Consider the following 13,635-nt stretch of genomic DNA (forward strand, 5'->3'; position numbering starts at 1 on the left):
CTGGAGTTATGGACAGGTGTGAACTACCATGTGGGTGTCGGAAATTGAACCTCAGTCTTCTGCAAGAACAACTGCTCTGAACTGCAGAGCCATCTCTCCCAGCAACTGTCGGTTTTAAAACATAAGAAATTTTTCTCACGTGTAACAAGGAAAGACTGAATTACTAAGGTCTGTCAACACCAGTTAAAAAAAAAAATCTAACTTTTAATTTTATGTCTGAAAGACAATAAAAATGACAATGCCTAATTTCTTTTTGTTTCCATTGCAGGATCTATCATGAGGAACTATTACATTATTTAAAATTATTATCATGGTAATGTAAATGAACTCATGCTAAAAATATTTCTTCATAATACATATCTAATATGTTGAAATCATAGGCTTGACTTACAAGACTTAAAGTATATAAAATAATTAACTATTCATTGAGAATTAGAACTCACTTAGCTTCTACATACCTGGCTTCATAACTACAAGAAGCAATTTCAGCTTTTGATAAAACAGAATCAATTCCATTTGTTTGTGTAGAATCTGGATTCTCCCATACTGATGAATCTGGTATATCTGCTTTAAAATAAAATTATGTTAAAAATTTATTTTCCTTAATTTTTATTAAAGAAATGTTTTCTATTATTTTAAGATGCATTGGTATTATTTCTATATTTAGTACAAAACTATCAAAATTATTTTTTTGCATTATATTCCTCAGCAACAGTCAGATAAAACGTAAAATAAATTCAAAGTATTCTGTTTTAATAAATGTAAAATATCCTGTTATCCTGTAAAGCACATCGTTCAGGGTAGATAAGGGTGAAAGTGATCAGGGAAATAAACTCCCAACCTTGCTTTTGGAGAATTTTGTACCTCACTGTAATGGAAAAAGGTTAACAGAAAATACAAGATTTTGGAATGGTTTTTGTTATTTCCTAAGAGAACTATCTACAGAACTTAAAACTAATTATGTCAGAGAGAAATCAAATTTCTGCCAGCCGCCGGGTGGTGGTGGCGCACGCCTTTAATCCCAGCACTCGGGAGGCAGAGGCAGGCGGATCTCTGTGAGTTCGAGACCATCCTGGTCTACAAGAGCTAGCTCCAGGACAGGCTCTAAAGCTGCAGAGAAACCCTGTCTCGAAAAACCAAAACAAAACAAACAAAAAAAAAAATTTCTGCCAGCCATGTGATTAAGCAATAACTTAGTAATCCTTTTTTAGAAACTTTGGTTTCTTGTTCCTCAAATTCAGAAATTAAGCCAGTGTAACCAAATTATCTTATCTATATATGACATACATAGACATACACGTACATAAGTAATACGTATATTATGTAAATATATCTTCATATACTATAAAGATGGTTCATAATTAAACTTCAAGGTTTTTCTTTTAAACACATCAGGTAAAAACAGCATCAGCATTATTTTCTACTTTTAACAATTATAATTTCAATTAAAAAAACTTGAGCTCAATTATAATCAATAGTAACTGCTTTACAGAATTAGGTAATTCTTGCCTCAACAGAACAACAGTTCACCAACATTTCTAATATCCAAAGCAACTTTGCAATTTCACCTAAGCATATAAAAGCACATGCTCTAGACAGCCTACTGACTATGACACCTGAAGCATAATGAGATTTACTAATAGTTGAGAAGTAGATGAGTAAAGTTTTGGTCATACATCTTTGGATAATACTATTAGGTTAAAGGTAAAGTTTGCTTTTACTGAACTTAATAAAAAAATCTCAACATTCTTAAAACACAATCTCAGCCATATCTCTACTCTATAAACAACATAATAAAACAAGACCCAAACCTATCATTTTAGTTAATTCCAAAAGAAACATACCATAAGACAAAGCTAACAAACTCAGTACCTCTTTTCCATTTACTTGAGAGTCTCAATGCTCCATGAAAAAACAGCCAACCTATTGTACCACCAGGAAAACACAACACAGTATCTGGCTTTATAGGCTACAATAACTCTTCCTTTTCTGACTAACTACCATGAACATTTTCACCCCATATGCAACCCAAACAATTATTTTCAGATTCTAGCACCTATACACGAACACCATGAATACAAGCCAAACTCAGAACTGGTATCTTGGTGGGAGTTAAATGCTACTTGCATCTAAAAAATTACAAGAATATGTAATGCAAGCTATGATTTCTGGTCAAACGTAAATAATATAGGCCATTCTCTTACAAACTCAAGACAGAAAGTGAGTAGATTATTCAGTGTTTCTGCAACAGTCCATTATCTAATATGTAAGAATTTAAGATTGTCAGTAACAGACCAACAGAGGGTGCCACTAACCAAAGACCACAGCCACAGTCTGCTTTCTTTCAAAGTTATAACCACGAATTGTGCTTTGAAAGGAAGTTACATGACCCTTATATTTGAAGGACTATTTAGCCTGAGTGTCTCATTTGGAAATTACAGATAGCTCATGTTTGAAGTGAGAACAGAGTGTGGTCCATGCGCCCCCAATGCCCTGGCCTGAGAGGCAGCACCGTGGTGTTCCTCTTCACTGGGCTGGCTGACCTGTTCCACAGTGCAGCAGAGTGCGTGGGTCTCTCCAACAGCGGAGTGAGTTGCTTCATGTGAGATTCAGGGAAATGCAGGGACACACTGTCCTCACTGGAGGGCAAAGTAGAGAACTGCTGATCAAAACTTGACAAACTAGACGGGCACATGGAGAATGTGGAGGAACGGTTGGAGAAATCAGAGGCCAGGACACAAGTCTGTGAAAAAGAAATCGCTGAGAATAAATCTATGACTAATACGATTTTTTCAACTGTTGCTCTTTAGAATGAAAACTGAAGCTGTTGAAGGGATAGAAAACATCTGCATCCTGGGAGTCCAGGAAGGGGGAAAAGGCCCCTACCATGAAGTGCAGAGCTTAAATGGGTCTGAATGAAATCATCAATGAGATGATTCAGGAAACAGCTTACAAAGGAAGACACAGACGGATGAAATGCCCTGGTTACACTGACTTAGCTTCTGAATATAAGGAACAAGAAATCAGTTTCCAAAAGACTAAGATGCTTCTTTTTTGTTGTAGTATCTGCCTAACCTAACCACACAAGTCAAAACATTAGAACTGATTTTTACAAAGCTAGTACGTAAAAGTCAAAGAGTCTAGCTTCTAAACTGATATTTTGTACTTTTATTTTTGGTACTATGTCTAATAATGACGCGAAGAAAGAGAGATCAGGAAAAGTGGAACAAAGGCATTGGAAAACAAGTTCTTCTGGGCACAGGTTTGGCTGTAATCTTAATAAAAGACAATTCTTTTATGTACAGAAAATATTTTTTTAAGCTCCAAATGAGTCAAAGGTCTTAAGAAAAAAAAAAAGAATACCATCAAGTTAAAATAGTCACTTTTTCTAAGGAGAGGAAAATCTGTTTTGCCAATTTTCAATGGCAAGTGGAACTTAAACATTTCCTCTAATACCTGGCTTCTGGTGTTAACACCCATAGAAGTGAAGGAGATATGAATTATAAAAAGCTGCTAAAATACTATGAAAATCTGGTGGCTACAAAGATGAAGATAATTAAGTAACCAAAGAAAATATTCTGCTGTAAAATCATGTATGACCAGACAGTGATGGAAGGCAAGACAAAAGAAGACAAGCTCCCTGTTACTTTCAAAGAACAAGCGCCTGCCAAGGTCAAAATCTAGATGCAGACTGCTTAAATAAGCAGCAGGCTTAGATTCTACCCAACAGAATCTGAGCACAATGGAACTTAGAAACGCCACCAAATATACATATTTGGGATTTTTTTCTTGTTTTGATAGTTGTTCGCTAAGTATCCAATGTGACAAGGACTGTGATTTCCTTCAGCTACATATTTCTTGATTTCTAGAACATAAAGTTTTAGCTTTGTAATAATACCACAAAGAAAATACAGAAAGAAAATAAAACCTTTTATAAAATTTCACTTAAGAAACTAACCACAGACCATGAAGCAAAGCGTCAACAAGTACAGTAAGTTACCCCACGATCTACTGACACAAAACACGAGAATCTCAAAATCTCTGAGAATATTTAACAACTAATAAAAGCCATAGGAAACTTGAGAAACGGGAACGTCTAAAAAGTAAATGTTTACCATTACCCTTTCCAATGTACACTGTGTAAGCAGATGATCACAATCAACAAAAAGACTAATTCCAGAAAAGAAATTCAGATGTCCAGACTCTACTCTTGCTTCATTAGCGTCCGTATGTCCTATGTTTCATATCTGACCAAACAGGGAACTGAAGTGACTGGGATAAACCAAACTAGATCCTTCCCACTGAGCTCTAGGTTTCTCTTCTGGTTAATGTTTTCCTAAGCGAATTTTTTTCTATTGTGTTTTCACAAGATATTCCACAAGGAAACCAATCAATGTGAAAGCCATTTCTCTTTTTTTACTCTTTGGAACTTTAAGGCAGGGGCAATTAAAAAAAAAAGACCTTATTATTATGACAAGAATAATTTTCCAAGACAGCTATGAAAATGTTTCTTTTAATAAACAAATATTGAATCAAATAAGGAATAGTCTGGCTGGCATTTAGACTATGATTCCAATAGAGGCCTGTCTTCTTTCTGAATTCAGGGTTTCCCTGCTCTCTATCTAGGCTTCCCTTGAAGGCATCAGTTGTCCACTGCCGTCTCCCAAATGCTGGTATTAGATATACTGTACCTAGCTTTACATTCTAAGAACACTGAAGATGACAAAGTCCAGGGTCTTCACTGTAACATAAGCCAAATGGCTAATACCGCAAGTCCAGATCAAAGTTTCTATAAAACAATCATGACTTTCATTCCCAATCTAGCAGATTTAATCACTGTTTTAAAATTCAAACCTGACTGAGTTCCAGGAACACCATCATCCAGTTTCAGAAAGCCAAACAATAAACCGTTTAGATTCAGGTTTTGGTTTGATTCAAGTTGTCACTAGCATCCTTAAAACCTTCAAACTTGTAGAGAGCTAATTCTTCTAATTCTGCTGTTACTTCTAAAACACCAATACCAACAGTAATATCCAGAAGTCATCCATAGGAGCATTATGGCTTCAAAGAACTCGTTTGTACCTGCTTTTCCTTTCAGGATTTTATTCTGGTAATATTGCCACTCCAGCTGGGGGTTAGCACCAGGACGTAAAGGCGCCCTTCCTGTGCCTCTGTTACTTGTAACAGCCACTGGTTTTCCTGTGAGAAAAAGATTGAATTGTTTTCTAAGTTCAAAAGAATGTTAAGAACATGGAACAGAAGTTTTTCATGGGATTTTAATTACATTAATTTTTTTCCTTTAATTACTTAGGTATTAAATCTTGAAGAAGCTATAATATACCCACTACCATCTAGTATCACCTAAGGTTTTCAGTTAGCCCCCAAAAGGGACACTTTCAGTGACATTTTTTTTTAAGACAAAGTCTAAGTAGTTCTGAAATCCTCTATGTACACCAGGCTGGCCATGAACTCACAAAGATCCACCTGCCTCTGAAAGGCTGGGATTAAAGGCTTGTGCCACCAAGCATGGCCCTAGTGACATTTTTAATAAGCTGACTCAACCTAAAAGCAACAATCAGTTATTCATGTCTTTTGATTTCTTACAATGAGAAACAGGCAACTCAGATCCCAGGTTCAGATTGTAGGGGTAGACAATGAAAGACAAACTATAAACAGAATTTTATAGTTCTGGCATAAATAGGATCAACATCTGTACTTGTTTTTCTAATTTAATGTAAAAGAAATAAATAAAAGATTCATACATAGCTATCAAAATATTATAAATAACTAAATGTGAATTTTCAGTTTCCAGCTTTAGAATGTTTACTCCCATCAAGGAGGAATTATCTGAACAAGAGAAATAACTGAAAGCCTAAAGAATACCACAAAATTCCAGGTAACAATAAAAAAAGGGGGGGGGATATCCAGAGTCCCCCATCTATGCAAGATAAAAGAGTCTTAGTTTAAGATATTCTTCTCTGCAGATTTCAACTTCTATCAAGCAGAAGTTTTCTAATTTCCCTATACCTCTGATAATGGAGTTCTGACAATTTGAAGGAACTGATCTAAACAAGGAAAATCAAAATATTTTTCAAAGAACACTTTGTTATCAAATAATACGTATATCCTAATATATATTCATAACAATGTATCAATTTTCTTAAAACAAACAAGAATACAGACCTTTGAGATCTGGTCTATTTCGTATACCCACTGATACAAAGAAGCAATCCATATCAACATGCATTACACAACTCTGATGTCTGGGTGAGCTCAATACTGACATATTGCCTAGAAGGAAAAAGAGAACATTCAAACCCAAAACTAACTATTCTCATTAAAAATAAGTCTAGTTAATTTTAAAAATCATATTTAAGAAGAATGGCATCTTAACACAACACAGACTACATCATGGAACACCTCTGTACCACCTTAATAGACAAATTTCAATTCCTCTAGTTTTCTAACCTAATTTTAAATCAAGTCTAACAATACCATGGTGTCATTCTACTTTGTAATAATCTTATCTTAAAATCATGATTTATTAGATAAATCTATGATTATTTGAACCATTTTGGTGCTTACAGTTACTTAGTTACATGGAGCTAAGTAGCCTTTGACGAGCTCCATTCCCCACATTCTACAAACATATTTAATGGAACAATAATTATAGCGGCTACTACTACCCAGTGCTCCTCATAGGTGTGAGGATATAAAAAGTTTACAGGGGTTAATCTAAATACTCAAAGCATTATGGGTAGAAATTACTGTCACACCAACCTTTTACAGATTAGTAATTTAAGTCTCACAACCAGTGAGCACCCAAGTTGGGATTTAAATCCAGTATGATTTCCCAAACTCTTAAATTATCATGCTGCAGTTCTAAATAGACATGCTTCAAACAGTCATCTACAAAACAAAATCCTACATACAAAAGGAATTTTCTTACACCATTAGATGTTACTAGTTTGGCAGCATGTTTATTACTTTATGGAGATGAAAATAAATATTATCTCATAAGGACGATTAATAGCTTTGAATAACCTAAAATGTATTTGTAAGGGTTATTATAACCTAACTATTAGGATAGTATTACTTTAAATAACATTATTACTATTACTCATCCTGGTACTCCAAAATGGAACCTAAATCTAAGAACAGCAGGATTGCAAAAAGTTCTGATCTCAGAGAATATTCTTGATTATCAGCTTTATGATAGGTTTTTTAAAAACTTACTCCTTAGCAATTGTGTTACTTCACGTATTAACTCATCACTATGTGCAAGGCACTGAATCTTTCTTCATGTTATCTTTAAGTAGACAACTCAAAAGTTGGACATTACTGATTCCTATCATTCCTCTTGCTAAGAGGAAACAGACAAGAAAGGCAAATACCAATACATGTTCCTGCTGCAGAAATTAGCAGGGTAAGGATTTAGATTCAGGCTAAGTGATGTAATTCAAACCCTTGCTCTTCCTTGCCATCCTCTATGCTACATTCAGAAAGATTTATCAAGTAGTTTTTCACAATCTCAATCTTTCTTTACCAGTTCTAGGTATCAAATTTAGGGCCTTGCACATGTTAGGCAAACAACAATCACAATTCTACGGTATAAAAATATCATGAAGCATAAGGTAAACAACCAAAAACAGTATTAAATAGTCAGGAGATACAGAATGTATAAACCAAATACTTACCAAATGTTTTCTTACAACATAAAAGTTTATGAATTTATTCCCATTAATGGACCTAATTCATGAAAGGTATTTTAAAGCTTTCAAAATAACGTGACCTTCAGGTTATAAGGATCAAGACATATAATCTAACACCTATGACATTCTGAAATATTTAGAAATACTGAAAAATCATTTTGACTAAAAACATGTTGGAATGTATCGAACAATAAATATAACAGCAATTAAAACTCACATGGCTCTAAAACAACATTAGCATCTTTCTCTTTAGGCCTCCCTTTCCACAGTTATGAAAGACTATTATCACATAATCTTGGAACTTTCTTTGTTCCATAAGACAAAAGAAAAAGTCAAACCTTTTGTCAAAAACAACTAAAACTCCAAACCAGGTCTAAACTAGACTCTAGTTTAGTAATGCCTGTCACAGAACAGCTTCCTATCGGAGCTGAAGACAATTTTTAAGCACATACACATTATAAACAGTCTACGTAGACGTGAAAACAACCTCACTGCGTTCACCACTCTAGTACAATGGCTATGTCACTGTTTAATTTTTAAAAATGTATATGAAGTAAGCTTTGAGGAATTCATAATTATCCCTACCAAACAACTTCATTCTCACAGGAGATTAGGCATGGAATATAAAATGTTATATTCATACACTTCAAAACTTAAACAATATATTGTCTACATGAGGAAGGAATACTTAGAATCCCAGTTCTGACAGCATCCCAGTTCTGATAACATTTTCAGTTATCCACAATTAAATCTAATATAAAAATAATAAAGTTTTCTGTCATACTGTAACTTACATAACCTGGCATTTTTTATATTAAAAAGTTTATAATGATTAGAATACCAATGAAAACATCAGAATAAAATCATCAAATATAACTGTTTTGAAGAAAACAATTTAGTATCTACCTGTGTCAGTTACAACAAGGGAAGACCTGCCTGTTTTCATTTTTTTTAACTTTTCCCTTCCTGGAAAGATACCACTACTTTGTCTTTGTAGGGTATTGACAAACTCAGTCAATTCACACTTCCATGTTGAGATGTGATGCAGTCTTGATCGAGAATAGAAATCTGAGATAAAATTGCAGTCTGATGGTTTCGATGGCACTGAAGGCGCTACCTTACTAAGAGTCAGAACAGAAGAAGTGCTTTTTGTGCTTGAAGGCCCCTGAACAGTGGAGTGGTGAGCACCATTGACTTTAGTGTTACTGTGCAAAGAAGGTGAGAGGGAATTAGTTCTGTGTGGATTCCGCAAAGCATCTGTATTTCTGGTGCTCTGCTGCAGCTGCTGTGCTGTACAGTCTCTGAAGTCAGTGCTGCTCTTCTCTGCCCTCTTCTCCGCCTGGGCAGAATCTAAGGAAAGCCTGCTAGCAACACTACTGCCCACAGGCACCAAGCTATCCTGTGTCTTTAAGGCACCATTAGAGCTATGAGCATGTCCATTAAAAATGACAGAGGTGTCTCTGGGACGCGATATTCCATTTTGTTTCCTTCCTGAAAGTGTCTGTTCCAGATCCACAAAACTAAAACTGTCATCTGCATCTTCTTCATTCCAACTGCTCAGTCCATTTGCTCTCACTTCACTTTCTGTCTCAATCTTCTTAATTATGTGATTTCTAAAGCATAAGAAAAATTAAGTTAATATATCTGACTTGAAAGCTTAAAATACAAATTCTCTTTGTGATTTACTGTTTCCCCCTTAAATACTGAAAAGTTAAACCATTAAACATTATATTTTTGTTTGAACAAAAGATAATTCTTGGCCAAACTAAAGAATTAAGATTTTCTTTTTTTCTTCTCTTTTTTGTTATTCAACATTTTTTTTTTGAAAATAGGGTCTAAAGTTTATCAAGTACTGACATTACAGGCACGCACAGGCATGTCCACTGGTTCTGTAACTCTTCCCACAGAAACTAACCAGAACCGATCATCTCTGAATCCCCAAACACAGCAGCTGTCATTTATAAACTATGTGAACATTTACTTTTCATAAAATGAACAAAAGTTTAACCTGAGTTTCTACTCCTGGTTTTACATTGTTTTCATGTAAGCCATGAAAACATTTTACTCTAACACGGTAAAGCCAACACCAGAACATGGGATTAAAGTCCTGACCCTAGTCAGCTTCAGTCAGCGTGAGAGCTGATATGACCGTATGAAAGCACAAACTGGTCTGTGTAAGAAACAAGTGTGTGGTAGTAACTCAGTATAATTTTTAACAAGAAAAATGACAACACTTGAACAATTGACCAAAAAAAGTATATTTAGATGCCACAGGTCTCCAATGGCAATCTAAACCAAATATATTGTGAAAGGGTTAACAAATGCAGGATCTATGACATACATTACATTAAATTCATAGCCTAGCTACTCTGCATTTTTAAAATAATGTTAATGAAGACAAACATCTAAGTAACAAAACCCAAGACTGGATTTCATCAGTGATTCATCCTTTCAAATGTCTACAGCATTACTCCAATTAGTGTGGACTCCAAGTAATGGGGTAACACACACAACACCATACTAAGGGTCAGATTACCAGTACCACTAGATGTTGTCTTAAGGTCTTCACCCTAATGTCACTTTGACTTATTAGTAATTATGGTCTGGCTATATGAAAAAAAAATCATACAAGTTGGATGCAAAAACAGATAAATCCCCACCCATTTCTACTTGTCAGGCTCTGGCTGTATCTGTAGCGTTCATGGACTATGGTACCCAATCCTGAGTATATTCAACTCTCATAAAAGGCCAGTGAAAGAAGAACACAAACTGGAAACAAAAGAAAGCTTATTTAGAGGAAGCCTACCCCTTAACATGAGGATAGAGCAGGAAGAGAAGAACCGCCTAAATTTATTTAATGCAAACTATAGCTAGCCCTTACCAAACTCTGAGAAGCTAATGTAAGTAAAACAAAACAAAAACTGACAGCTAGGTTTTTTGCATCAAAACATTATGACTCTTTACATGCACAACAGTAGTGTATCCAACAAAAAAATGCATATACTACTGGTAAGAATATACTGTTAATAACACATATTTCTTTTGTGCTGATAACCCAGACTATACATTTAGAAAACAGTTGTATAAGAGATAGTGAAACATATATTTAAGCAACTAAAATTATCTGTACTTGTATTAAGAAGCCAGATCTTAAAGGTAAATTCTAAAACTGTCAACAGAAATAAATTTAAAAAGAAATCTATTTTCTACTTGTATTGAGGTAAGGAAAACAAGATGTGGATTTTGTGGATTTTTCATCATGTTATTGGTGTATTTTTTGAAAGTATTTTGAAGATTCACAGTTTAAAGTGTATTAAAAAAATTGGAGTAGAGTTCTAAATGAATATTAGTTAAATAACAGTGACAACAAACAAACTACAGAGGCAGTGATAATGGATCCTCCAGGTGAGAGTCCTCATCTCTTAGAAAAAATTATATCCAACTCCCTAAGCAAGCAATTTAATAGCAAAGGAGGAGACTGGTGATAATGAACCACTTGATGTACAAGTTAGGGCAGTACAACACTTTAACTGTGAAAGCAATTAACTCAAGATTACTGCAATTAAAACTTAAATCATTACCTATTTTTAAAACCAAATAATAAAGTCTAGATTCACTCTACATCTATAACTGAGAATCAATAGCTAAACAATTTATATACTTAAAATAACAAACTTTTAATTTTTCAAAAATAATCTGCAAATGTAAGCATTTTTATTATTTTGCTATGCACACAGAGCATAAGTTGGTACAGTTAGTTGGTTTTAACAATATACAAAAAATTGCTTATGAGGAAATACTTATTTTCATAAAAAAATCACAAAAAATGAGATGTACTAAGAGAATCTAGTATAATTAGAAAAACTTGCAATGTACCTCTGAAACTTTATTACAAAACTAGATAATTTATAGGAAAGACAGCTCTGCATGATTATTAAAATTGAATGCCCAGCTTTTATATTATTTACTTCTATCTTCTGTAGAACAGGGACCATACTCACTGCTAAAATCGTTTTTTGTTGGTTTTCATATGTACACAAACTTACACCCTGTTGTTGAGATGTTTGGCTATATTGCTTGGACCCGGCACTGGTTCCTCAGGCTTGCAAACAGAACTGAAGTTGAGACTCTTTTGTGCACTGGATGGCTTGCTGTATAGCTGATATGGAATGTAGGACAAGAGTCTCCCAGCCTTGATGCTGAAACAAAAAGGCAAACCAATCAGTTTCAGAATAGGTGAAAATGAGTATCAAGAAGTCAGTGAGCTAAGGGTTTCATTAGCGCAACAGGTCATATTTCCTATTTTATTTCTTCTCCTATTTCAGTGGTTTTAATATATATTAGATACATTAAAAGTAAAATTTAAAAGAATTTCAGGAAAAAAGGAATTTCAATATCAAAATAATGAATAATTAATTTTTTGTATGTGTACCAGAGTTGTAAGAGACAAATTATTTGATATGATCTTTAGGAGGGCAGAAACATGTTTCTACAGCTCAAACACAGGGACTACAATGTAAGTGAACTCTAGTACTCGAGAGCTGTAGAAACATAGCTTGAAAGAAAGAAGCAAACTTTGTGGGAAATAACTAAACTGTGTCAACCAATTTTTAAAATTGACCCAACAACTAAAACAGAGGAGATATATCACCCTTGTGAGACACTCTACAAATCAAAGTAAGTATCTGTACAGCCTATGCCTTTTGTGTAATTATACTGGGATATATTTAATAAGCCTACTGAATGTACTGCAGACTATATCCAAATGTTGAAACTACTAAATCACAACAGTAAAGAACACACAGCTATAACATACTGTAAGTTTCATTTAACTAAATGGATTATCAAACTGTATCAAAATTGCAAATTAAAAAAACAATACCAGAACCAAAAATTCTGAAGTTAGACATTTATTACTTTATTCTTTTTTTTTTTTCCACCAGGTTTTGAGACAGGGTTTCTCTGTGTAAAAGTTCTGGCTGCCCTAGAACTCACTTTGTAGAGCAGTCTGGCCTCAAATTCAGAGATCAGCCTGCATCTGCCACCCAAGTGTTGGGATTAAAGGTGTGCACCACCACCACATGGCTATTATTTTATTCTTTATCAAATCAATTTCCCCTTTTATAATTTATGGTCTTAACTGCCAAACTATGGATTTACCCAATTATAGTTTTATTTATGAACACTCACCTACTCCCTGCATCCTCAAGCACAGGTACTTAAATGGAATCCTTATAACCCTCTACCCTTTTCATCATGGGTGATGAGAAAGGGATAGCACAAAATCACACCCAAGTATACGAGTAGGGAGTGGTAGGTAGTATAGCTAGGGAGTGGGGTCAGTCTTAAGTGCTGGCCACATGAGTATGATGACTTACTTGAGTTTGGATCTCAAGCACCCACATAAAAAGTCTACTGTATAGTCCTGGCTCTAGAAAGGCAGAGGCAGGAGGATTTCTGAATCTTATACCAGCCAGTCTAGCTGAAATGGTACCCAGGTTCAATGAGAGACCCTGTCTTTAAAATATAAAACAAAACAAACAAACAAAAAAGGGCACCTTTCTTCTAATGTTCCTGACCTAACATCAACTTTTCAGCCTTTTACACACGCACGAACATACACGAACATGTACATTTACAGGCAACACAATATTTTTCATATTTTTCTCAAAGATTAATCAATTAATCTGATATTTACTGTTTTCTGCTTAACTTAAACACAAGGAACTGTATATTATAGACTATTCTTACCAAAAGAAAAAAAGGGGAGGAGAGTCTAAATATTAAAATCAGAGAAGAGGTTATATATTCTTCACTTTAGCAGAAAATGCTACTACATACATGTTTCCTTACAACAGTGAGTTTTCCATGTCATTTGATAGTAAATTCTGGTCCTTAAACAGACCTGACCATTCCTGATCTC

General features: G+C 34.6%; 1 protein-coding gene across 7 annotated transcripts in view; it reads right to left on the reverse strand.

Annotated features, from left to right (window-relative positions):
• The window catches only part of Rev1 (REV1 DNA directed polymerase), a 70,574-nt gene that overhangs the window by 24,949 nt on the left and 31,990 nt on the right, over positions 1-13,635 (reverse strand). For 4 of the 7 annotated variants that reach the window (XM_038342780.1, XM_038342781.1, XM_038342782.1 and 1 more), the window contains exons 5-9: positions 11,759-11,911; positions 8,619-9,325; positions 6,184-6,291; positions 5,083-5,199; positions 459-567 (exon numbers count right to left, since the gene is read on the reverse strand). In XM_038342780.1, the coding sequence (XP_038198708.1) occupies positions 459-567; positions 5,083-5,199; positions 6,184-6,291; positions 8,619-9,325; positions 11,759-11,911 (1,194 nt within the window). Of the gene's footprint in view, positions 1-458; positions 568-2,543; positions 2,720-5,082; positions 5,200-6,183; positions 6,292-8,618; positions 9,326-11,758; positions 11,912-13,635 lie in introns of those variants that run through there. The other 3 variants (XM_038342783.1, XM_038342785.1, XM_038342786.1) reach the window with 3 other exon arrangements.

This window comes from Arvicola amphibius, chromosome 9, assembly GCF_903992535.2.
Source record: "Arvicola amphibius chromosome 9, mArvAmp1.2, whole genome shotgun sequence".
Lineage (NCBI taxonomy): Eukaryota > Metazoa > Chordata > Mammalia > Rodentia > Cricetidae > Arvicola > Arvicola amphibius.